This window comes from Chiloscyllium punctatum, chromosome 44, assembly GCF_047496795.1.
Source record: "Chiloscyllium punctatum isolate Juve2018m chromosome 44, sChiPun1.3, whole genome shotgun sequence".
Classification (NCBI taxonomy): domain Eukaryota; kingdom Metazoa; phylum Chordata; class Chondrichthyes; order Orectolobiformes; family Hemiscylliidae; genus Chiloscyllium; species Chiloscyllium punctatum.
This window is the reverse complement of record NC_092782.1, coordinates 26,792,769-26,817,907: the sequence shown is the minus strand read 5'-3', so window position 1 is coordinate 26,817,907 and position 25,139 is coordinate 26,792,769. Positions and strand designations below refer to the sequence as shown.

The 25,139-nt window shown below is 38.5% G+C and overlaps 2 protein-coding genes across 5 annotated transcripts in view; one reads left to right on the top strand and one right to left on the bottom strand.

Moving 5' to 3' along the window:
• Positions 1–25,139, top strand: part of cog5 (component of oligomeric golgi complex 5) — a 229,610-nt gene that overhangs the window by 82,782 nt on the left and 121,689 nt on the right. The window contains exons 1-3 of one of the 3 annotated variants that reach the window (XM_072562514.1): positions 18,572–18,669; positions 20,327–20,466; positions 22,512–22,569. In XM_072562514.1, coding sequence (XP_072418615.1) covers positions 18,582–18,669; positions 20,327–20,466; positions 22,512–22,569 — 286 coding nt within the window. In that variant the 5' untranslated portion in view covers positions 18,572–18,581. Of the gene's footprint in view, positions 1–18,571; positions 18,670–19,886; positions 20,019–20,326; positions 20,467–22,511; positions 22,570–25,139 lie in introns of those variants that run through there. The other 2 variants (XM_072562515.1, XM_072562513.1) reach the window with 2 other exon arrangements.
• Positions 1,629–18,329, bottom strand: dus4l (dihydrouridine synthase 4-like (S. cerevisiae)). 2 transcript variants are annotated; one of them, XM_072562527.1, is made up of 7 exons: positions 18,005–18,329; positions 17,783–17,904; positions 16,544–16,661; positions 12,228–12,350; positions 8,861–9,087; positions 6,218–6,418; positions 1,629–2,898 (listed from the first exon to the last, which is right to left on the bottom strand). In XM_072562527.1, exons 1-7 carry the CDS (start codon positions 18,109–18,111, stop codon positions 2,894–2,896), a joined length of 903 nt encoding a protein of 300 aa, XP_072418628.1. In that variant the 5' UTR covers positions 18,112–18,329; the 3' UTR covers positions 1,629–2,893. The 2 variants fall into 2 exon arrangements, with proteins under 2 accessions (XP_072418628.1, XP_072418627.1); XM_072562526.1 differs by lacking the exon at positions 1,629–2,898 and having other exon boundaries at positions 2,925–6,418.

Below are 25,139 nucleotides of genomic sequence, written 5' to 3'. Positions count from 1 at the left end.
ATACAGAACTGGCTCAAAGGTGGAATACAGGTAGTGGAGGAATGCTTTTCAGGTTGGAAGCCTGTTACCAGCAGTGTAATGCTAGGATCGGTGCTGGGTCCAGTGCTTTTCATCACTTATGGAAATGATTTGGATGTGAATGTAGATATGGTTAGTAAGTTGCAGATGACACCAAAATTGTACGTGTAGTGGACAGCGAAGAAGGTTACCTCAAGAGTACAATGGGATCTTGGTCAGATGGGCCAATGGGCTGAGGAGTGGCAGATGGAGTTTAATTCAGGTAAATGTGAGGTGCTGCCTTTTGGAAAGGCAAATCAGGGCAGGATTTAGGACACTTAATTATAGGGTCCTGGGGATTGTTACTGAACAAAGAGACCTTGGAGTGCAGATTCTTAGTTCTTCAAAAGTTGAGTTGCAGGTAGATAGAATTGTGAAGAAAACATTTGGTATGTTTGTCTTTATTGGTCAGTGCATTGAGGATAGGAGTTGGGAGGTTATGTTGTGGCTATACAAGACATTGGTTAGGCCATGATTGGAATAATGTGAGCAATTTTGGTCTTCCTGCTATAGGAACGATGTTGTGAAACTTGAAAGAGTTCAGAAAACATTTACAAGAATGTTGCTGCATTTGAAGGATTTGAGCTATGGGGTGAGGCTGAATTAACTGGGGCTATTTTCTCTGGAGCATTGGAGGCTGAGGCGTGACCTTATAGAGGTTTATAAAATCATGAATGGCTTGGATACGGTAAATAGACAAGGTCTTTTCCCCAGAATGGTGGAGTCCAGAACTCCAAGTTTAGGGTGAGAGGAGAAACATATAAAAAGGGACCTAAGGGGCAACTTTTTCACGCAGAGGATGATGTGTGTCTGGAATGAGCTGCCAGAGGAAATGGTGGAGGCCAGTACAGTTACAGCATTTAAAAAGTATCTGGATGAGTGTATGAATAGGAAGGGTTTAGAGTGATATGGGCAAATGCTGGCAAATGGAACTAATTTTATTTAGGATATCTGGTTGCTTTGGACGAGTTAGACCAAAGGGTCTGTTTCTGTGTTATCTGTATGACTCTATGTACAGGTTAGGTGGATCAGCTCTGCTAAACTGCCCAGAGTGTCCATCTACATGTAGGCTTGGGGGATTAGCCTTGGTAAAATGCAGGGTTACGGAGATAGGCTGGAGGGGTAGGTCGCTCTTCGGTGGGCCAAATGGTCAGCTTTCACATTCTACGTATCTAAAGTTTAAAGATGTTTGGGCTTATGACTCTGCTCTGAGGGATTTCTGAGGAAAATAATGGTGTGTTCATTGGTATCCAACAACTACTGTCATCTTTCTCTGGGCAAAGTATTACTCCAAACAATGAAGGATATTTACTTTATTTCCATCAACTTCAATATTTCTAGGATTCCTTAATTCACCCTGGGTTAAATGCCACCTTGCTCTCAAGGATAGTTACTCTCACCTCACCTCTGGAATTCAGCTCTTTTAATATTGAAGTGAAATGCTATCAACAGAAGAAAGTCAAGAGTGCTAATTAATGTTTGTTGCACAAACTGAACATTTGTATTAAATGAACATTTGTATTAAAATTTTATTCCAAATTTCAAATGATGAAATATATAATTATTGCAATAATTTATGACAAGTTACAATATATAAAAGTATCCACAAAATTGTAATTGAGACAGAAAGCTTCAAACTTTTTACAGGTAATACAAGCTTCTGAATTGTGGCAGCTTAAAGCACAATAATTTTTACATTATAACATACAGTAGGTTAACTACATGGTTCTTTTGGATCTGTATTTATAGTTCACTTGAATAATTACCCAACTATCACAGCCAATCTCCTATTTTGTACAATTGTGTAAGCAGTGGTATTTCCCACTAGAACAAGTGCCCAGTTATTCTAAAGAATCATTAATAATAGGTAACAACAATTTCAGGTTTGGATATATAAATCAACCTGTACACAGTCGACCTTTTTATAAAATGTAGTTCGTTCTTCATTGAGATCAATGTTAATATCTTCTTTGGAATATCAATGCTTAGTCAAGAACAGTAATATTTAAAAAAAAACAACTGCAGATACTGGAGACAAAAACAAATTGCTGGAGAAACTCAGCATGTCTGACAGCATCTGTGGAATGAAAGCAGGGTTAAAGATGCAACTCTGGTGACTCTTCAAATATTCAAAAGGATGTTTTTGTGCATGTGAATACTGGGGAATGGAACATCTTCCAATTCAGGCGATCAGTATCAGCATTGTGTACCAATAATCCCTGATGAAGGGCTTATGCCCGAAAAGTCGATTTTCCTACTTCTCAGATGCTGCCTGACCTCCTGTGCTTTTCCAGCGCCACACTTCCTGACTCTGATCTCCAGCATCTGCAGTCCTCACTTTCTCCTATTATGTACCAACAAGTTAAGCATAACAATTAGATACAGAGCAAAGTCCTCTCCATTGTGCCCCAATGACCTCAGAAGAACCCACACTCCATTGTACCAGTGAGGTATTTTGTCCCCCATTTTTCACACCAACCATCCTTTGCACAACTGGAGACAGTGACAGTAATACATTGCTCATTCCCATTAGAAACTGGATTTAGACCGGTGAAATTGATCTATTTTAATTTCTACAGCCAGCTGACAGAGGAAGTATTATCTTGTTAGTTTGGATTACAAGCTAGATTTGAAAAGGTAGTATCTAATTTATGACATCACTTAGTTCCGAAGACATGGATTTCTTTACGTTATTCTGAACTTTGGGAAAAGGCTTGGAAAGTAGAAAAATATCACAATTTCATAAAACATAATGAACAAAGTTAATATACAAAATGTGTAGCAAAACAATTACAAATTATTTCACTCTTCTACTTCAGTAAAGTTCAGAGGTGCATCATCCTAAAAAAATAAATATTCATATGAAGTTGACTGAAATGGTGTTTTATTAAATTATGCAATAGATGACTAATAACAATCAGATACAGAGCAAAGTCCTCTCCATCGTGCCCCAATGACCTCATATTGGGCAAAACAACAGCAAGCACCACTGATGCTGAAATCTGATATATGAAAAAAACATGAAATGCCAGAAGAGCTCAGATGAGACAGCATCTATAGGTGGAATCAATGTTTTTATCATCAACAGTGCTCAGTGTTTCAGGTCTTTGAATTTCCAAGAAACCTGGCAAAGTTAGAAATGTAATAGGTTTTAATTAAGTACAGAGTTCAGGGAAAGAAAGTGGGGAGTAAGGAAGGTAAAAAAAAACCAGAAGGAATGGTCCTTGATAGGTGGAAGGCACGAATGATTAAAAGACAAATGGAATAATGACGCACAGTAAAGAAATGGTAATGGAACAATTGAAGGAACCAAAGGCAGATCAATAAGAGCTGTAAATGGTACCTGCTATCTAATCAAAAATAAGCTGTACTATGGTTTAAAATTATTGAAGTCATAGTCAATTAACAAGGACGTAATGTGCTCAATTGAAATATGTGATGTTGTGACTAGGGATTATAATAAGCTTTACAGAACATCGAAGGTTACTTGGTACAGAGAGGTTAGAATGAAAGTGGGAAGGTGAATTAAAATTGAGTTACTGGGTATTCATTACTTCCTATTCAATACACAGGTTGTAATATTTCTTTGCAATAATAAAATGTGATATTATGAAGGTTAAATTGCACAATTTGTTTTCAAAAACTTGTCTTATTGTTCCAATACTGCTGATAGGTGAATAAAATTGGACCCGTTATTTTCATCTGTACTTAACTGGAATTTTGTTTCAATCATAAACAGAAAACAATCTGAAGCTCTTACTGTGAAGCAATCACAAACATTTAAAGCTAGCACAAATTTTCCATTATAATTGCAAAAAAAACCTGATTGTCTATGTACATAATCATACACAATGAAAATTCTGACCAACGGTTAAAAGATTTAAAAAAAAGGTTACAAGTAAAAGAAAATACTTCCTCTAAAATTCTTTAGTTGAAATACTATATTCATTTTTAAAATAATTTTTATACTCATTCACAAGATGTGGGCCAGGTTGCTGGCCAGAGGAGCTAAGAATCAACCACACTGCTGTGGGTCTGGTCACATGTAGACCAGACTGGGTAAGGATGGCAGATTTCCATCCTTAAAAGGATATTAGTGAACCAGATGGGTTTTTCCTAACAATCAACAACAGTTTCATGGCCATCATTAGTCTTCTAATTCCAGATTTCCATGGTAGGATTTGAACCCGGGTCCCTAGAATATAACCTAAATCTCTTCATTAATAGCTCAGCAATAATACCACGAGGTCTCCCTTAATTTAAAATATGGTAATACAATTAAATTGCATTTTAACAAATGTAATTACCTCCTGCCAACACAAAACAAACACTCCAAAATGTATTCTGCTCCTCAGTCCCTTACACTTGGAGAGCCACAGAAGTGCATGTGACATTGACAATGATAATGTACATCAAAGGTTTACTCATTATTTTCTTCTGCAAAATGTCTGGCATTTCAATCTACATTAAATGACTGAGTACTGAATTTTTTTTTTCAAATTTAATACAAATCTAAGGTTAACTACCTTCTATCTTTATACAACATAACATGTGATTGAGTGTGAAGCTCTGCTGGAGTAATTGGACCTTTCCAGGCTTATACATGGCAGTTAATCCATTGCATTATATTCATGGTGTGAAATAGTTCAAGACCTTTGGAACAGATTTTATGTACAGACTTCTCCCTATTCAACAGAATGAATTTGTATTCCATTGATTCATGAATGGAGGTAGCCATTTTAGATATTTAGTTAATCTGTGAAGCAGATGTTCATGCTGATCAGAAAAGCTGGGTCAGTGGTGTATTTTAGCAACTTAGATAAAAATGATTTCAAAGTGTACAGTCTTAGCTATAAAGAAATAAAATATACAGTAATACTAAAACACCTGAATACTTAGGCAATATTTTAAACATACGATCGACTTTCCATATCTTGATCAATTATGACTATACACAGAAAGTTGCAGGGAGGAATACACAAGATTTTTCATAAAATGGAAGAACAAAAAAAAATCTGAATTGTACAATTTTTGGCTGAGCTGCATTGAGTTTTTTGGAGAGATTGTCACCATGAGATTTCTTATTGTATTTTATCAAATTTGCCTCATTACTGACTCATCCTACTCTTATGGCATCCCTTGTGTGCAATTCTAACCCCATCTTACCATGTGCCATTCCTGGAAATAGCTACTCAACAGATATCCACCAACTCTTTCACCTGCAACATCTTTAACGGCCAATTTGTGGGCAGGGGACCTGGAGTCTTGCTGGATAAGGTGGTGCACAAGTGGGACTCAGGTTCCAGTCCCTGAACTGGGCGTCTGTTGCTAAGGGGACAATGTTCTTCATACAGCATTACAATCATAGTTGCTGCTGTGCCCCAAGGTGCACATGTCATATGCGTAATGGAGTACATGTGGCCAGATCCCATAATGTTAGAGTCAGTGTCCATCAATGGAGGTCCTCTGCACAAGTAATGAGCAAAGTCACCAGGCACCTGCTCAGAATTCCACATCAAGATTTCTTGATGTCAATCTTGTTTGGATGTTTGATAAGATGGGAAGCTGAATATTAACAAAGCGTGTTAGCAATGAATAAGGCATTTAACAAGCTAAAATCCTTTTATTTAGTAACTTGCCATTGCATAGCGAGAAACCCATCAACAACATTAAAGATGCAGTGAAAGGATTCTTGTGGTGCAGTGGAAGTGTCCCTATCTGTGAGCCAGGAGAGCTGGATTTATTTTTGCATAATTAAAACTAACAGTAAAATACAAAATTTTATTTAAAAAAATCTGTGGATTTGACTTTAAAATGTCTTGACTGAATTCCTCAATTTTACTTAAGAGATTGTTGATATTAAAACTATTAAGAAGGCAAACTGCCACCTTACAACCCTAGGTGATTTGAACTATACCGTAATAGCACATTTGAAGACAGTAACTTCTTTGTTATCATGGGCAGTCAAAGTTTTAGGTCAAAACGTCATCAAAACTTGCTTCCTGCTAAAGGTTTGCTTATCAGATGTTATAGCAACTTGATTTTCTTTGAAATCCTTTAACATCTTTTAAAATGTGCCTTTGAGCAGACATTGCATAAGATTTTTTATAATCTCATAAACCATAATTGTCAGAGAGATAATCTAGAACAGCTGACATACTTGACAATGCATTAAAGATTTTCTTCTCTTGCTTCGAAGTTATTCTTTCTAACATGTACATCAAATGGTGATGGAAACAAGTGTATGGTGTTCCGTGTTCCAAAGCAATGTCAATCCAGTCCCGAACACACTGCAAAGGAGTTTCTTCATATCCTGCAAACATAGCAGGATTTGCTAAAAGGCCTCGTGCAGCCATTACACCTGAATACAGTAAACAAAGGGAAACAATTTAAAAGCAAACAAAAATGAAAGACATGCAAGCGTATTTTTGAAAACAAAACTGACAAATTAACAATGGTGTCCTCAGTCGAAAGGGTAAGAATAATATGATCCACAGACATTGTTAATTGATAATTGTGTTGCATGATCTGGACAGTGATTCCTCTTGGTCAGTTTTCCAATTTCCCACTCAAGCTTTTAATGCGAACTAACCCAGAACCTCATAACGATCTGAGATTCTACAATTGTGGCTAAGTTGTCATAATTTAACTTTCTAGAACTAACAATCAAAACACATTTAAAATATCTGTTACTTTCTTGGTCTTCTAGAACCCATTTTGTTATTGTACTTGTCGGCAGTGGAGGTGGGGAAGTGCAGTGGTTATGGAAGTTGGGAAATTATATATTATGGGGTTGGGTACCATATTTTCTTTTATTGAGGGGCCCTACAGCTCAGCACACTGGCAGCTGTACCATCTGCCGTAAAATTGCAATGAATCAAATTAAGATAAAAACTTAAACTCTGGTTATGGCAACATTGTCAGCAATTCCTGCCAGCAGAATAGGAAATCCAATAAAAGGTTCAGAATGGTAACTCTGGATGAACTGAACTCAAGCATGCTTGTTATTTGACAATGCCAACCAACTGAAGTGGAGTTATGCTGAGTGAGAGTGCAGAATCATGGACAAACCATCATTTGACATTGAGACATCTGTGAAACGATGCTCAAACCCTGCAAAATCTGAGAGAAAGTTAAAAATGCTGTCTGAAATCTTCAAAGAGTTTGTGAGTGCCTGCCTGCTCATCTGTCCATTCCCCCAGCTTGAAGCCACAAAAGCCATCTAGACACTCCAGGATTTCACACTGCAGCATAAAAACACTGAAAACAAGTTTGACTACCTAAGTGATGACATGGCAGACTATACTGTACTCATCTGAAATCTGCAAAAAAGACTAAGTTTTTCAGATTTAACTCTTAACATTTTGTAATTTGTTTTAACATCCAAGGTCAGGTCGTCAGAAGCTGAAAACAAAGTTTTTTTTGCATTTGCTGCAAAATGTAGTTTCATGTTTTTCAGAGCATGTTTGTAGGCAATTTCAGTAACGTAGGGCTTGCTCAGCTATGCCGAAACTCTGGCTATCCGAAATATGTGGGCAAGATCCCTGCTATTTATCTTTGAGATTTTACTGCACATGATGCTCTGCAGAAACACACCAAGGATGATTTGATAGCACCTTCCAATTTCATAACCTTACCACCTAGAAAGTCAAGGGCAATACATGCACGGCAGCACCACTACCTGCAAGTTCCTTTCCAAGGCGCATATCATCCTGACTTGAAACAATATCACAATTCCTTCACTCCTTCTGAGTAAAACTTATTACATGAAGGAACTGAGTAACAAAATAAGCCTTATTTTTTGCCCTTTGTTTATACAGTATTAAATAAAAGTTTTTTTTTAAACATTGTGAATTTTCATTTAAAGAGAACATGCTTGAACAGAAATGTTTAAGTGAAAAATGAACTAACTTACAACAAGTAGATGATAGGGATAAGGCGAATATATTGATAATTTTGTCAAAAACATGTTAAAGTCTTTTGCATTTGGCTCAGTGAGTTCAGTTTTAAGCAGTAGAGTCATACATGGCTAAGAAACTTTTGGTTCAATTCCCACCGTGAGGACAGTTAGCTAATCTCAGTTGAGTAGCGTTAGGAACATTACATTTGCCACAAAGTTACTGGTTTAGCAAGAAGTGGAGGGAAGAACAAAGATTCCCATTCCTTACTGCTATTCAATGTTACTTATTGGTTGCAAGTACAACATATGGGTGTTAGTAGAAAAAGTGATTGACTTTGCCTGAAAACACTACCCCCAGTATTAACATATTGATGGTTATACTGCTAGGGAAAACTTGTAACTTTGGAAATATGTTGAAGCAAGAAGTTTATGCTTACATGAGAGATGGAGTGAAACAAAACTGAGAAAAAAGTTACAAACGTAATTGTTTTGGGACAATGGCTAACAGTTACTGTAAGATAGGTTGAGAACATCAAAATTCAATTACCACTGCTGCTTTTTCAGTGGAGCAGATTAAAGGTAAAAAGCACTAGTTCCAGTACCAAGTATTTAAAGAGGGATTACTTCTGACACTTACTTCTACGCTGGAAAAGCTCAGTGAACCTGGCAGAATCTGGCTGGATAAAGTAACATAGTTAATGTTCTGAGTCAAATGTGACTTTTCTTAGAATTGCCACCAAATTAGTTAAATTTAATTCATTTTTAAATGACTGTTGTACTATTTACAAAGGATTATAAACAGCCTGTCAATAGAAGTTGTTCTCTTCAAGCAGAACTTATGAGATAATTATTAAATCTTTAAAAATTTTGGAGTTACCATATTTTCTTCACAGGGCTCCTTACCATCAATTCCTGTCAACTCATGCACATAATCAATATCTTTATGGCTCCTTATGTCTCCATTTGCTACTACTGGTATATTTAAATTTTCCTTAATAATTTTGATTGTATCATAGTGCACTGGTTGATGTCGTTCCTCTGTTGTTCTGCCATGAACAGTGATCCAAGAGATTCCAGTTGCTTCAACTTTTCGACATAGATCAACAGTTCTTGCTAGATCTTTGTGTATTCTGCAATGAAAACAAATTATTGAATTTAAACCTGGAATTAACCGAATCGGATATTAGATTAAATAATTTCAGAACAATTATTTAAACAGTAATAGTCAGATATGGGGTACTCATGCCTATTTGACAAACAATTGTTTCATTTAATCATTGATGAACATCTATCCCTCAAGTTCTAAAAGTCCAAGAAGAAGATTCATTTTACAGCCTTAAAGGAGTCTGCCCAAAGAGAAATTCCAAGTCAGCTCATGACCAATCTGGAAAACGTCCACACATCTACCAGTGGGATCAAATAAAGTTAATTACAGTACATTCCTTGCCCAGACCATCCAGGTCGAGCATCGGCATTACCAGCACTTGTTCAAGAAAAATGATGTTGAAATATGTGACCTCCAAGATTAAAAGCGAGCAGCCTTCATTGTCTGGCAGAACAACCAAAAGTTGCAAATTAGGCAGCATTCTAACAGCTCAAAGACAAATCTGGAAGTCAAAGGAGAAGAGAAATCTTGAAATATCCAACACTATAGGATATCATGATATATAGGTTTTTTTTAAGCCATCTACAGATGAAGGGCAATTTGACAAAATTCCAATTACTCACAAGATGGTTTTCCTCTTCTTAAGGATTACAATACCATCCGCCGATGCTTGGAAAAACAGTTTCAACAACTGTGAATCCACAATAGCACCAGACACTCCACACTATCTTGCAGTATCCAGTGGTGGAAAGCATAGGTGAATCATCATTGATTGGGGAGTTGCAATAAGTAATTAAATTGATGAAAAACAACAAACTTGTGACCCTAATGTATGCCATTTTTAGTTTTCAAAGCTGGCAGACTCTTCCTCACGTCCAGCACTTATATACTCATTCTACAGGCTGAGAGGAAACAGAACTGTCTCCCTCTTCCTTCCCATCCTCAACTTCAGATATGCAGTAACAACAACCATTTATATGAAAGGAAATAAATCAAATGTGAGAACTATTGAGGTAGTTCCCTTTTGTCCATAGAAGGGAAAATTCTGATATGCATATTCCTGAATCCCTACTTCCTGTGGCTGAGACAATCCTCCCAGAGATAGCGTGTGGCTTTAGACATTCCAGAAGCTCCAACATGGACTTCTCTGGCAACAAAATCCAACAACAATGTCAAAAACAAGATCAGGACTTCTTCATTGCATTCAACAACTTGGCCAAAGCATTTGATCCAGCAAACCACTGTGGATTGTGTTCCAAAGATTTGGATCTTCAAAAAAAAACTTCAGTCATGCAACTCCTTCGTGATGAAATGACTACAATTGTCCTGAGAGGAAAGGTGAAACAGATTCCACCAAAATCTGGATTGGGGTCAAATAAGGTTATGTCATAGCCCCCACAGTCTAGTTAACAGAGACCATTCACCTCAAAAATCACTCCTGATGCCAATATTCAATATTGTTGAGATGAAGAACTCTTTAGCTTTAGTTGCTTCTGTGTCAAAACTGACTACCATAGATATATATGGTATAAACTTTGCAGGTAATTGACATGTTATTGTGCACTGTACACCAGATGTGAATGCCACTCTCAATCTCAATTCCGCATTAAGTAACTTTGCCTGTCCTTGAACGTTGCCTAATCAAGACACATAAATCATCCTCACCTGCTCAGTCAAACATTCCACCACCCATATAATTTTAAGGAGAGGCTCTGGAATATACTGACTATAGCCCACACCTAAGCAGCCATCTCTCTAAAAAGGTCACCATTAACGAGGAGATCCAAATGCATATCACCTTTGCTAGTTCAGCTTTGCACACTGTCAAACATATATTGCCATTGTTTGTAAAAAGTAGTTGTCATCCACATACTGCTAAATTTTAGAAAGACTCTTCCACATCCTCTAGATTCAAATAGAAAATCATGTAAACACGTCAGTGTCTCGCTAGAGGCCAGCTCCTCAAGTCTTCAGGCAGAACACCTCAGAAATCCAACTTCAAAACACTAAATGGTGTCTCAATGGCTGAGAACTGTTGCCCACACCAAGTGCTGTTTTGTCAACTCCCAAATGGTTAATTTTCCAAGGAATAACAAAGAAAATGCTCAACGATATCTTGAAACTCTCTTTTAAGTGTGCTAAAGGAAGATGGTCTTATACCTCCAGGCCAGTAGCATTGGATTCAAATCTCAGCTCAGGTCCTGATGGCCAAGGACAGTGTACGATAATGCAGCCAAATGAGTTGATTATCCACTATGAATCCTCCACTATGTCTGTGGTGGACAGAAAGAGCAAGAGTGGTCAACCATAACTGTTTGGTAGTTGCAGTGTGAAGGTCCATTGCATCATAAGGCTCCATGTGCATAGTCATAGAACCATAGAGCTGTACAGCATGGAAACAGATCCTTCAGTCCAACTCGTCCAAATATCTTAAACTAATCTATGCCCATTTGCCAGCATTTGGCCCATATCCCTCTAAAACCTTCATATTCATACACCCGTTTCAATGCCTCTTAAATGTTGTAATTGTATCAGCCTCTGCCACTTCCTCTTACAGTTCATTCCATACATGCACCACCCGCTGTGTGAAAAAGATGCCCCTTAGGTTCCTTTTAAATCTTTCTCCTCTCACCTTAAACACATGGCCTCTAGTTTTGGACTCTGCTACCCTGGGGAAAAGACTTTGGCTGTTCGCCTTATCTATGCCCTTCATGATTTTATAAACTTCTATAAAGGTCACCCCTCAGCCTCTGATGCTCTAGGGAAAATAGCCCCAGCCTACTCAGCCTCTTCCTATAACTCAAACCCTCCAATCCTGGCAACATCCTCACAAGTCTTTTCTGAACCGTTTCAAGTTTCACAATATCTTTCCCGTAGGAGGGAGACTAGAATTGCATGTAATGTTCCAAAAGTGGCCTAACCAATGTCCTGTACAGCTGCAACAACTCCCAACACCTATATTCAATGCACTGACCAATAAAGGTAAGAATACCAAACACCGTCTTCACTATCCTATCTATCTTCGATTCCATTCTGAAGGAGCTATGAATCTGCACTCCAAGGCCTCTTGGCTAATCCTAGTCGTACAAGAGCTGTCCCAGTTCAATGTGCACATTTGTGTAAAGTTATCATGTAATTATAAATGCAATATTCTACTGTATTTACCTTATCTTAATTGAGACTGAAAAATTAGGATATTCTACTTGATTCCTGACCTGACGCACCATGTCCTGAACCAATTCTGGTTTATTTATTAGGCAGGCACCATATCCTTCTGCCATTGCCCACCTGTAAGAACATTTAAATGCATGTTACACATACTGCAATATCAATGACATACAAAATGGCTGAAAAGTTGATAGACAATTTATGAGACACATCTTTCTCTCAAATGCAACAGTACATGGGATAGAATGAGGGAAAATATGAGGTTTTTCACTTTAGCTGAAAAAATACAAGAGTTGAATACTTATCAAATGGGAAAAGACTACAAGAAGTTGCCACACAGAGAGATTTAGGGGTCCTAATGCATTAGGCAATGGTCTACTGGTATTATCATTAGACCATTTACCTAGAGACCAGATAGTGTTCTGGGGATCTAAGTCTAAATCCTGCCACGGTAGATGGTGCAATTTGAATTCATTGTAAATCTAGAATCAAGAGTCTTATGATAACCATGAAACTACTGTTGATTGTCAGAAATCTCCACCTGGTTCACTGATGTCATTTAGGGAATAAAGCTGTCATCCTTACCTGGTCTAGCTTAAAAGTGACTCTAGATGCACAGTAACGTGTTGACATTTAACTGTCCACTCGACAATTAATTCCTGATTAATTGTCGAGGGAGGACAATTAAAAGGGAGGAAAGTAAAGGTGCAGGTTATCATATCAGCCATTATTTTACTGAATAACAGAATGGACGCAGTGAGCTGAATGGCGTACTTCTGCTCCTACATATTATAGGCTTTTGCCCGAAACCTTCCTGATGAAGGGCTTTTCCTGCTCCTTGGATGCTGCCTGACCTGCTGTGCTTTTCCAGCACAACTCTAATCTTGACACTGGACAATTAATGCTGACCTACAACCACTGCTGCCCACATCCCGTGAATTAATTTAAAAAAAACTCAACATGCTAGCATCCAGGGTCAGCTGGTAATATGGAAGGCAAATGGAATGTTGGCCTTTATTTCAAAGGTAATGAAATATAAAAATAATCTTGCTAAAACTATACAAGACACTGGTCAGACCACAGCTGGAATGTTGTGAATAAGATCTGGTCCCCTTACCCTAAGAAAGATACACTAATATTGAAGGCGATTGAGAGAAGGCTTATTAGATGGATCCCAGGTATAGAGGGATTTTCTTAGAAGTGGTTGAATAGGTGAGCTTGTATGAATTAGAGTTTAGGAGAATGAGAGGAGACATAACTGAAACATAAGATTCTTAAGGGGCTTTGCAGGGTGGATGCAAAGAAATTGTTTCCTCCTGTTGGAGAATCTCGGACCCCAGGGCAAAATCTCAGAGTACGAAGTCACCATTTAAAACAGAGTCAAAGAGAATTCTTTTCCTCCCAGAGGGTGGCAAATCTGGAATTCTTTACTATCACTACCACTTAAGTATATTCAAGGTTGAAATACACAGTTTTTAATTAATAAGGGGATCAACAGCTATGGAGAAAAGGGAGGAAAGTAAAGTTGCAGGTAATCATATCAGCCATTATTTCACTGAATAACAGAATGGACGCAGTGAGCTGAATGGCATACTTCTGCTCCTACATATTATAGACATACATTAAAGCAAAGCAGTAGATTTCACACGTTTGTAATCTACAGAACTGAAATTGTATTTAAATACAATAGGAAGCAAAGTGAAAAGGCAATACAAAACCCTAAAACAGCAGTACCAATTTTTTTAAGGGTTCTGAAGAACAGTCATATTGGACTCGAAATGTTGAGTTTGTTTCTCTCTCTCTCTCCAGCACTTTCTGTTTTTATTGATCATAAAAGTAAGGATGTCATGTTGAAGTTATACAGGACATTGATGAGATACCTTGTGCAGTGTTGGTCTCCTAATTTAAGCATCTAAATGCTTTGGTGATGTTCAGTGGAGGTTTACTAGATTAATACCTAGAATGAAGGTGTTGCTTTTTGAGGAAAGATTAGATAGCTGGGTTTGTTTTCACTGAGGTTTAGAAGAGCAAGGGATGATAGGACTGAAGTTTATAAAACCTCGATCAGTGTTGACAAATTGGACGTGGAAAGGATGTTTACTCTTATCCATGAATCAAGAGTAAATGGTCATTGTTTTGAAATGAGTGTTTGGTCTTTTAGGACAAAAGTGAAGGGAGTTTTTTTTTCCTCTGAGGGTTACACAACTTTAGAACTCTTTGCCTTAGAAGGTATTAGAGGCAATGTCATTGAATAGGTTTAAGGCAGAGTTAGACACGATTCTTGTCAGGTAATGGATATCGAAGCTAATTGGGAACGAGGAATTCAGAACAGAATTGAATGGCTTGCTTACATTCTTAATTCATATATGTGTGATGGTTTAAAACAAATATGCTGGTAGAACATTGGCTTTTTCAATTCGAAGACAAGACAATGATGAATAATGAAGTTATGACTCAGTTGTACAAAGCTCTGGTTAGAATACTGAGAAGATCTGGGCACTACATCAGGGAAGGATGTCTTGACTTTGTAGAGAAAGCAGTGCCTGGTCTCTAAGGGTTGTATTATAGTGATTAATCACAACGTCAGGTTACAGTGCAACAGGTTTATTTAAAAGTACAAGCTTTTGGAATGCTGCTATTTTGTCAGGTAGTTAATGGGGCAGGATCATAGGTCACAGAATTTATAGTAAAAGATCAAAGTGTCATACCTACTAATGCGATATATTGAACAAACCTAGATTGCTGTTAATCTTCAATCATTTAGAATGGGTTGCAGGTTTTGATCCATTAATATGTAAATCCCAGAACTTCTTCCAAGTCACATTCCCGAGAAAACTTCAGGTTTTATTTAAAAAAGGTGACATCACAGCTCAGACAATGCATTAAGGGTGTGAGGTTAGAGTCTGTCGGTGTTCCAACCTTGAGTTAGACTGGTTCTATTTCCAAAGTAGGAAATGTCACATGGACTGACTGCCTATAGATTTGTGCTTTGTAAACAAAATAGAATGTATCTGCAAATACAAATCTGCAAATGCAAATTCACCCCACAGACTTATATATGTGTCTGTACATGCGTGTGAGGGAGAGAGAGAATGTGTGCGCGCGCGCACACTTTTATGCTGGCATGTGTAGGAGAGAGGGCCTGTGTGAGTGTCTAAGAGAGTGTGTGTGTGTATGAGAGCGATATAGAGAGAGAGAGAGAGAGAGAGAGAGAGAGAGAGAAAGAGAGAATAGTGTTGTGTATGACACTTTGATCTTTTACTATAAATTCTGTGTCCCATGAACCTGCCTCACTAGCTACCTGAAGGAAGCAGCGCTCTGAAATCATGTAATTCCAAATAAACCTGTTGGACTCTAACCTGGTGTTGTGAGATTTTTAACTTTGTCCACCCCAGTCCAACACCAGCATCTCCATATCATTTTACAGTGAAACGTTGAAGTTAGGGTGCGTTCTCTGAAATTTAGAAGGTTAAAGGGTGATTTGATCAAAATTTCAAGATATAAAAGAAAGCAAATAAGATGGGAAGAAAAAAAAAGGATTTCTGCTGGTTGGGAAATCTAGCACTGTGTTAACTGTCTAAAAATTAGGGCCAAACCTTTTAATAGAGAAATTCGGAAAAAGTAGTAGTAAAAGTTTTAACTCTTTTTCATAAGTAGCAGTAGATGCTCAATTAAATCAGAAATTGATGTAATTTTGTTCCTCAATGGTTTAAGGGACATATGGAAAAGTTGGGTAAATGGAGGCTGGTCATAGATCAGTCATAATCTTACTGAATAGAGGAACAATGTCAGCTGTGGCTCAGTTGCTAGCACTGCATCAAAGTTCTGTTCAAGTCCCACTTGGGGATTTAAGCACAAAAATCAAGTTTGACACTCCAGTGCAGTACAGAGTGAGCACTACACTGTTGCAGATGCTGTTTTTTGGAGGAGGTGTCAAACAAAGACAGTATCTACACACTCAGATGGGGCACAAAAAATCTTATGCCAGTATTGTGAAGAGCAGAGTAGTTATTCCCAGGTTACTCACCAATATTTATATCTCAATAAATATCACATAAACAAATTTTTGACTCATTGTAGTATACTGTTTGTGGTAGTTTGCTGAGCAACAGTGACTATATTCCAGAAGTATTTAATGGGCTGTAAAGCACCAAGGTACTGGTCATAAAAAGCATCACATAAATGCAAAAAGTCCTTCTTCTATATTTCAAATAGACCTGAGCTGGATGGTTAACTTCTGTTATTACAATTAGTAAACAACATAACTTGCAGCATTTACAGAAGCAGAATCACTATTCTTAAGTTTATCTTACCTTTGTGGACAACCACAATTCAAGTCAACACCATCTGCAAATGGAGAAACTATACAGGCAGCATCAGCTAGATCCTGTGATCGATTGGCAGCAAACTGCACAACCAGAGGACGGTCAACTGTCAAAATAAAGTGTGTGACATGTCATTAGAGAGTTTTCTTTAAACTATTTTTGTTGTGTTTAAGTTGTTTCTATCTCCTTTGATTTGGCAGCTGAACCAGCAATCTTCAGTACTAAGAATGTAATTAAATTGTGTTCCAAATACTGATAAACATTGAGGACTCTTCATCTGCTGACTATTTGGAGATATAATTTGATTCAACCTGTTGCACCATGTTGGATTATCAACATTTCGAGAGGAACTCCTCTAATAGAACAAGTCTCCACATTAAAGAGGTATAGATTTGAGATGGCATAAGTGAGCAGAGATGGCATGTTAATTGAGTGATAAATATCAGCCAGCATACTAGATGAACGGCCTTGCTCTTCCGTAAATAGTGACACTAAATTCAGCCACTGTCTCGCTATCTCATCGAAGAGATGGCACCCCCGACAACATGGTGTTCTAAAGTAATAAATTATAAACTGAACACTCCAAATAGAGATGATATTTGCATTATAAGTAATGCAGATTGATTGCAGCATGTTAGAAAATGTAGTTAATGGTGTGTGTGAAGTTGAAGCTTCAGTAAACATCTGCAGCTATAGTTCAAGTCCTATTTTCATGCACAATGTGAAATCAAACTTAAATAGAGCAGAGAACTGTGGGTGCTGGAAATCTGAAACAAAACAGAATTCGCCAGAGAAACTCAACAGGTCTGGCAGCATCTGTGAAGGCAAAGCAGAATTAATGGTTCGGGTCCAGTGACCCTTGTTAAGCTTTCAGTGGGTTCTGAAAGGTCACTGGACAGGAAATGTTCTGCTTTGTCTTCACAGATTCTGCCAGATCTGCTGAGTTGCACAAATTGTTTTGGTACAATTAAACTAAGTGCATAATGTTAATGAGAAAAAATAACTTTAAACCCTGTAAATATATCTGACTCCTTTATAAATAATTTTAAGATACATACTACATTATATCGAGTCGTGAAAATCAAATAACTAGCCCCCTTGATCAAAAGGCAGATTCAGCAAACTAGAACTGGAGAGAAACCCTATTTTTGAAAAGCCAGAGTACTGATTGGCTTGTTAGAACATTGATCATACGTAATAAAGTTGCAATCCAAAGATATACATTACCACAACTTGTTGTGAATTCACTATCTCTAGCCTTGCCAGATCTCAGGAAGGCAGACGCAACGATCATTGGGGTAAAACACAGTTCACAGTCATACTTTCTGACAAGTGATCGAAATGCCAACCTAAACAATAATGGCAGAAACATCCTTGAGTTGTTTAAGCAAACAAAGATTTGTAACGAATGATGAAACACTGTTGCCGAAAGACAGTTGTACCACTCACTTTGAATATCGCACCATAGGTGCACAAATCTTCACGACGTGACCAGGCTGGAACAAATCGACCAGGCATCTTCGTTGCCAGGATCCAGGAGACACGTAAAAACTCATCTGGCACGTTCATGGAAATTATTCACAACCGAATGGGCTGTGACTGACTTAAAGGACTTGAGTGACGGGGAATTAAACCATCAGCTACTTATGAGTGGAATCTACGTTTGGAGGCCTGGATCCACAGATGCAGTTCTCACCTCTTACATCTGACCTCTGACCCTCACTGCACTCACAGGAACGCGCTGGCGGCTCTCTCCAAGCCTGGAGCCTCAGTCACAGCTGATTGGCTGTGGATTCTCCCAGAGATCCCTGTGAATGGCTCGAGCCCACTTGAACCCCGATGGTTGGCTGTCGGTGCAGCGAACCCGTGAGTGATTGGCTACCGCTGCCGCAGGCGCACCAATGATTGGCGTCTGGTGCGGCAAACCCACCGGTGATTGGCTGCCGATCGTTTCCGCCCCTGTCCCTGCCACAGGGGAAATAAAAAAAACGGTTAACCCTTTGCTCGCGGCAGGTTAGTGGGCCGTATGCGCGTGCGTTTGTCAGGCTCTGCCAACATGGAGGGGAGTGGTAGTTGTTCCGTACAGGAGTCGGTCAAGGAGCTGTTTCTGGATGGTAAGGGTGGTCAGTCTGAGTTTTTAAAACAGATTGTCATGGGGCTGGTGAATGTTGGTAAGTTGCCAACCCATCAAAGTGTGAGCCTTCGTTTTTTTTCCCCATTTTGGACTCCATTTTGCTTCTATGTCAAGCCCCGACGCTTTAAAGTCATTATTTATGTGACCATACTTTACGAAGTAAGTGGTATAATCATGCATTACGAATTTCTGGACAGAACAGATGAAGAGTGTAACTAATTATATGGCATCAGATCAATCCTTATTGCAGTTTGCTATGATCCCGAAGGAATCCACGTATGATGGAAATGTCCCCTTTTTATTTTGAGTATCATTTCTGGTGAGAAGTATTGCATTTAATCTACGCCCATAATATCATTGTTTATAAGAAATGGCCATTGCTTCAAATAACTACAACTCACCTGACGTTCTAGATTGAGTTATCCTAGAAATCATTTCAATTCACCAAGCGGATGGGAACATTTACAAATTTTAAATACACTTTTTTTAAAAAAAAGAATTCTGCTAAATCATTACGTTTGTTAATAGTACTAATCATAAACGTTGGAAATGTTTGCAAATACTTTTCCATGTTTGCTTTTATTTGGTGTTTCACTGCTGGGATTTCTAACCAATGTTGACAAGGTCTTTTGGAGAGATGGATCATGGGAGTTCTTCTTGCTTCTACCCAGAGCACATCTAAACAACCCATGTTCCGAGAGCCAAGTAGAACATTTGCAAAAAGTTGCAAAAAGGAGAATCGATGGGACTGACTAATCTATTGACGATAAAATCCTTGCAGTGTGGAAGCAGGCTGTTCATTCCATTGAGTCCACACTGACCCTCCTAAGAGCAGCCCACCCAGACCTAACCCCTACCCTATTCCTGTTACTATGCCTTTCCCATGGCTGGTCCAAAGAGCCTGGATGCTGGGCAATTTAGTCTTGCCAATCCACCTAACCTGCATATCTTTGGACTGTAGGAGGAAACTGGAGCACCCGTAGGAAACCCATGCAGACATGGGGAAAATGTGGAAACTCTGCACAGATAGTTGCTCAAGTGTCGAATCAAACGCAGGTCTCTAGTGCTTTGAGGCAACAGTACTAACCACTGAGCGACCATGCTGCCCTATAGTGAATGACGACTCAGATGTTGGATTTTGGAGTTTGACTCATTGTTTCATTATCATGCTAGATCTATGAAAGCTTCAAGAATTAGAAAAACACTGTAAAAAGATAATTTTTTTATGTACTGAAGAAAAGTGAACACTTTGGGAAGAATACAGTGACACACACATTTCAGCTCTGATCTCCAGCATCTGCAGTCCTCACTTTCTCCTCGAAGAATACAGTGAGCCTATTTGTCTATGTCTATATTCTACTGTATTTCCACAATTTGTCTCTGCTCTTCTGGTTTATGTGGCAATTTGTAGGTAGGAAAGATCGAATTAACAGTGTATAATATTAACTAAAATAATGTGAAGTTATCAAAAGAATCAAACTGCAATAAGGGCAGAACTGTGTGTTCGCAATCTGTATATGCTAATCTGTACTAGTACTCTGGTCCAAATAATTTTGTTGCCCTTGTGTTGTAATATCATTTTATTTTTGATTTAATTATTTTAGTGAAATATTTATACAATATTTAACCTTTTTCAGAATGCTATACAGATTTCTTGAAAGACGATTTTGATGTGAAAACCTATACTGCGCAATCCATTCATCAAGCAGTTATAGTTGAACAATTAGCAAAACTTGCCCAAGGAATTAGTCAACTTGATAAAGAACTTCATATACAGGTAAGAAAAAACCATCTTGTTATTATGTGACTGCTGTATCTGAGTGTTTTAAGAGGCAAAACATTTTGGGTAATGTGTTAGCATGGACAGAAGATTGGTTAACTAACAGTAAGCATAAAATGGTGGTAAATGGGTGTTTTTCTGGTGGTACCGCAATTGTTTACAATTTACATAAATGATTTTGATTTGGGGACCAAGTATAGTGTGTCAAAGTTGGCAGATGACACTAAAATGAATGGTGGAGCACAGTGTGCAGAGGACACTGACAAGTCTGCAGAGGGATTTAGATAGGTTGAGTGAGTGGCTAAGGTTCTGGTAGATGGAGTACAATGTTGATAAATGTGAGGTAATCTATTCTAGCAAGAATAACAGCAAAATGGGCTATTATTTAAATAGTGAAAAATTGCAATATGCTACTATGCAGAAGGACCTGGGTGTTCTTGTGCACATATCACAAAATGTTGGTTTGCAGGTGCAGTGGGTAATTAAAGCAAATAGAATATTGTCCTTCAATGCTAGAGGGACAGAGTTTAAAATTAGGTTATGCTGCAGCTTATAGGGTGCTGGTGAGGCCACACCAAACTGTACTGTGAATAGTTTTAGTCTCCTTACTTGGGAAGGAGTGTATTGGCATTGTAGGGGATGTAGAAGAGGTTCACTAGATTGATTCCGGAGTTGAGAGGGTTGGCTTATGAGGAGAGATTGGGACTATACTCATTAGAATTTAGAAGAATGAGGGTCTGTTATAGAAACATATAAAATTATGAAAGGAATAGATCAGATATAAGCAAAGACATTGTTTCCACTAGTAGGTGAAACCAGAACTGGGATATATAGCTTCATAATAAGAGGGAGCAGATTTAGACTGAGTTGAAGAGGAACTTTTCCACCCAAAGGATTGTGAATCTGTGGAATTCCTTGCCCAATGAAACAGTTGAGGCGAACTTGTTGAAAGATTTTTGAAGGCAGAATTAAGAGTTATGAGGGTGGGTAAGTAGAGCTGTGTCCATAAAAAGATCAGCCATGATGTTATTGAATGGCAGACCAGGCTTGATGGGTCAGATAGCCTCCTCCTCCTATTTCTTATGCTTCCTAATTGATGATTTATCCTGAATGTAAAATGAATTGTAAAGTTAAGAACATAACCAAATAAGTTCAATAGTGATTAAAATTTCTGGTGGGAAGAAAAATGAATGCTTGTGAATTTTTTTTGTCATTCAAGCGTTACTATCTTATCTTAAAACCATTTTATTTTTGAAATGATATTTCATATTTTTGAAGGTGGAACCATATTAGAACCCTTGCTAAGTATTATTTGTTAAAATTATTTTTGGTTTGGAACTGACAGCTGAAACCTTTGGACTGTCAGTAGCAACACTTTTTTTTAAAAAAGAAAAGAGAACAGACAAACTGACATTTGTCAGGGGCCAGGCCTGGAAGTTTAATTGCAGGTTGATTCTTGTTAAAAGTGCTGTATAGACACTTCAACTTCAGATAGGCATTATTTGAAAACAGATGGCAAGTATTGAATGTTAACTGGAGCACATAGAGAGATAACCAAAGTTTGATCTGGATTTTGAACTGCATTTAAGTTAGAAGGATTTTGGCTATCACAGATTTCATTGTTCCTGGGTTGACCTCTTGTTATAAACTTACTGAAAGTTCAAAGACTGTTACATCTTTATATTTCCCCTTTTGACTTATCCTTTAACTGTGGGGGGATGGGTGGGGAAGGCTAGAATCACAAGATTGGGTTTAAACCACAGACATTAATTTCATTACTTTGTAGTTTAACTTGACTCTGAAGTTACTGTATTATTGTTAAATTGTTATATCTTTATTTAAGGTATAAACCTGGTGTCTGATATTGGTTATTTTCAAAATCTCTGGTACCAGTTATTTAAGAAGTCTGATTAGAAATCATTGGGGTAAATCTTTAAAGGTTATTGAGTATTTTAATTTGACTGTGTTGCAAATATAGAGGTGGGGAGGATGATTTGATTTGGTGGTCTGTCTCCGTTTTGGAACACTCTTTGTTTTTGCAGGTTGTTGCAAGGCATGAAAATCTTCTCGCTCAAGCTACTGGCATAGAGTCTCTGGAAGGTAGGTGTTTAAAAAACAAATCTTGTGCAGTGAAAACCTATACAACCAGACACCCTGAAAAATCAAACACCCTCCCAGTTCAAATTTAGAGCAGGTCGAAACTGTATTTTGAAATCATGGATGTTTGTAATTTACCATTTAGGGACAGCTTTCAATGTTCACAACACAAACAAGTAAGTGTGTGAAAACAAGTGAAAAATGATTTGTGCAGTGGAGGTCTTCTTATTCAATATGCATAGTGGCAAAGAATCCACTATGTTGCTCAGATTGGATGCTTTCACAAGTTTGCATTGAGCAAAGGGTTTCTCTTTCACTGTTATGAAATTTAGACAAAGATATCTCAATTTCACTAAAGCTGTGAACTGCTGGTCAGGTGGATGGCTGATCGTGGTAGGTTGGAAGGAAGCTTCGGGGATTGAGGATCCTGAAAATGCTGAAGCATAGAAGTTGAGAGAGGAAGACTGATTTGGTGGCTCGGGGAATTGGTGTTCAGGAGGTAGAGAGAATGGTATCTCCTTTCTTTTTATCTTGGATCTTCTCATAATAAATATTGGAACAAAGCCATTTTAAGATTCTCAACGATAGATGACACAGTGATAATAACTTTTTTAAAAATATTCACTCATGGTACATGGGTGTTGCTGGCTGGGCCTGCGTTTATTGCTCCTCCCTAGTTGTCCTGTGGTGGTGAGTTGCCTTCTTGAGCCACTGCAGGTAGACCCTCAATGCTGATGTGGGGAGAATTCCAGGATACTGAAGGAACAATGTATATTTCCAAGTCAGAGTGGCTTGAAGGAGAACTTGCAGGTGTTGGTCTTCCCATGTATCTGCCTTCCTTATCTTTTTAGATGGTAGTGGTTGTGGTTTTGAAAGTTGCTGGCTAGCAATCTTTGAATTTCTGTGTGTATCTTCAAGACATTACACATACTGCTTCTCAACTTCTCATGTCACCTGAGAATGGTGACTTGGGTTAAACCACCATCGTCTTCTCTTTAATAAGAAAGCACCCTATAGTCTAGAAAGACTACGGCAACTTCTTTTTTTAAGCTTCTTGAATGTCACTGGAGCAGCAGCTATCCAGGCAGCTTGGAGCATTCCATCATACCCTTGACTTGTACCTAGTGGATGGTGGGCAGTTTTGGGAAATCAAGAAGTGAGTTACTTGCTGCAGTATTCTTAGCCTCTGAGCTGCTCTTCTAGCCACTGTATTTAAATGGCTAGTCCAGTTCAGATTGTGATCAATGGTAATCACAAGGATGTTGATAGTGGCAGATTCAGTGGTGGTAATGCCATTAAATGTTAAAGCAATGGTGAAATAGTCAGTGCCTAGCATTTGTATGGTGCAAAAGTTATTTGACAATTGATAGTCCAAGCCTGGATGTTATCCAGGTTTAGCTGCAATCTTGCTGCATAGATTGCTTCAGTATTTGAGGAGTTGCGAAAGGTGCTGAAAGTTGCCACCCAGGTAAATAGTGCTTTGAAGAAGGCATATGGTGTACTGGGCTTTATTGGTAGAGGAATTGAGTTCCGGAGTCCTGAGGTCATGTTGCAGTTGTATAAGACTCTGGTGCGGCCTTATCTGGAGTATTGTGTACAGTTTTGGTCGCCAGACTATAGGAAGGATGTGGAGGCACTGGAACGGGTGCAGAGGAGGTTTACCAGGATGTTGCCTGGCATGGTAGGAAGATCGTATGAGGAAAGGCTGAGGCACTTGGGGCTGTTCTCATTGGAGAAAAGAAGGTTTAGGGGAGATTTGATAGAGGTGTACAAGATGATTCGGGGTTTAGATAGGGTTGACAGTGAGAACCTTTTTCCGCGTATGGAGTCAGCTGTTACTAGGGGACACAGCTTTAAATTAAGGGGAGGTTGGTATAGGGCAGATGTTAGGGGTAGATTCTTTACTCAGTGGGTTGTGAGTTCATGGAATGCCCTGCCAGTATCAGTGGTGGACTCTCCCTCTTTATCGGCATTCAAGCGGATATTGGACAAGCATATGGAGGTTATTGGGCTTGTGTAGGTTAGGTAGGCTTCGGTCGGCGCAACATCGAGGGCCGAAGGGCCTGTAGTGCGCTGTATTTTTCTATGTTCTATGTTCTATGATGCAATCGTCAGCAAACATCCATACTTCTGACCTTTATGATAGAGAGAAGGTCGTTGATGAAGTAGCTAAGATGACTGGGTCTAGGATAGAATCCTAAAAGACTCCTGTAGAGATGTCGTGGAGCTGAAATAATTCGCCTCTAACATCCTCAATTGTCTTCCCATGTACCAGGTATGACTCCAAACACTGGAGAATTCACTCCAATCCCAATTGACTCTGGGTTTGCTAGAGCTCCTTGATGCCATATTTTGTCAAATCTAGTCTTGATGGCAAGTGCAGTAACTCTCATTTCACCTCTGAGATTCAGCTATTTTGGACATGTTTTTCACAAGGTTGTAATGAGGATCAGGATAAATAGATTATTGCTGAGCAGGTGTTGCTTGATATTGCTGTTGATGACACCTTCCATCACCTTTTCTGATAAATGAGTAGACTGAGGGGGTAGTAATTTGGTGTGTTGGATTAGTTC

What these genes read in the sequence shown, in the direction of transcription:
- dus4l (XM_072562526.1), bottom strand. Translation starts at nt 18,111, where the DNA reads ATGAGTTTTTACGTGTCTCCTGGATCCTGGCAACGAAGATGCCTGGTC. An exon ending in CCTATGGTGCGATATTCAAA is followed by an intron (nt 17,905 to 18,004) that starts GTGAGTGGTACA and finishes ATTATTGTTTAG; the next exon opens with GTTGGCATTTCGATCACTTG. An exon ending in AATTGTGGTTGTCCACAAAG is followed by an intron (nt 12,351 to 16,543) that starts GTAAGATAAACT and finishes ATGTTCTTACAG; the next exon opens with GTGGGCAATGGCAGAAGGAT.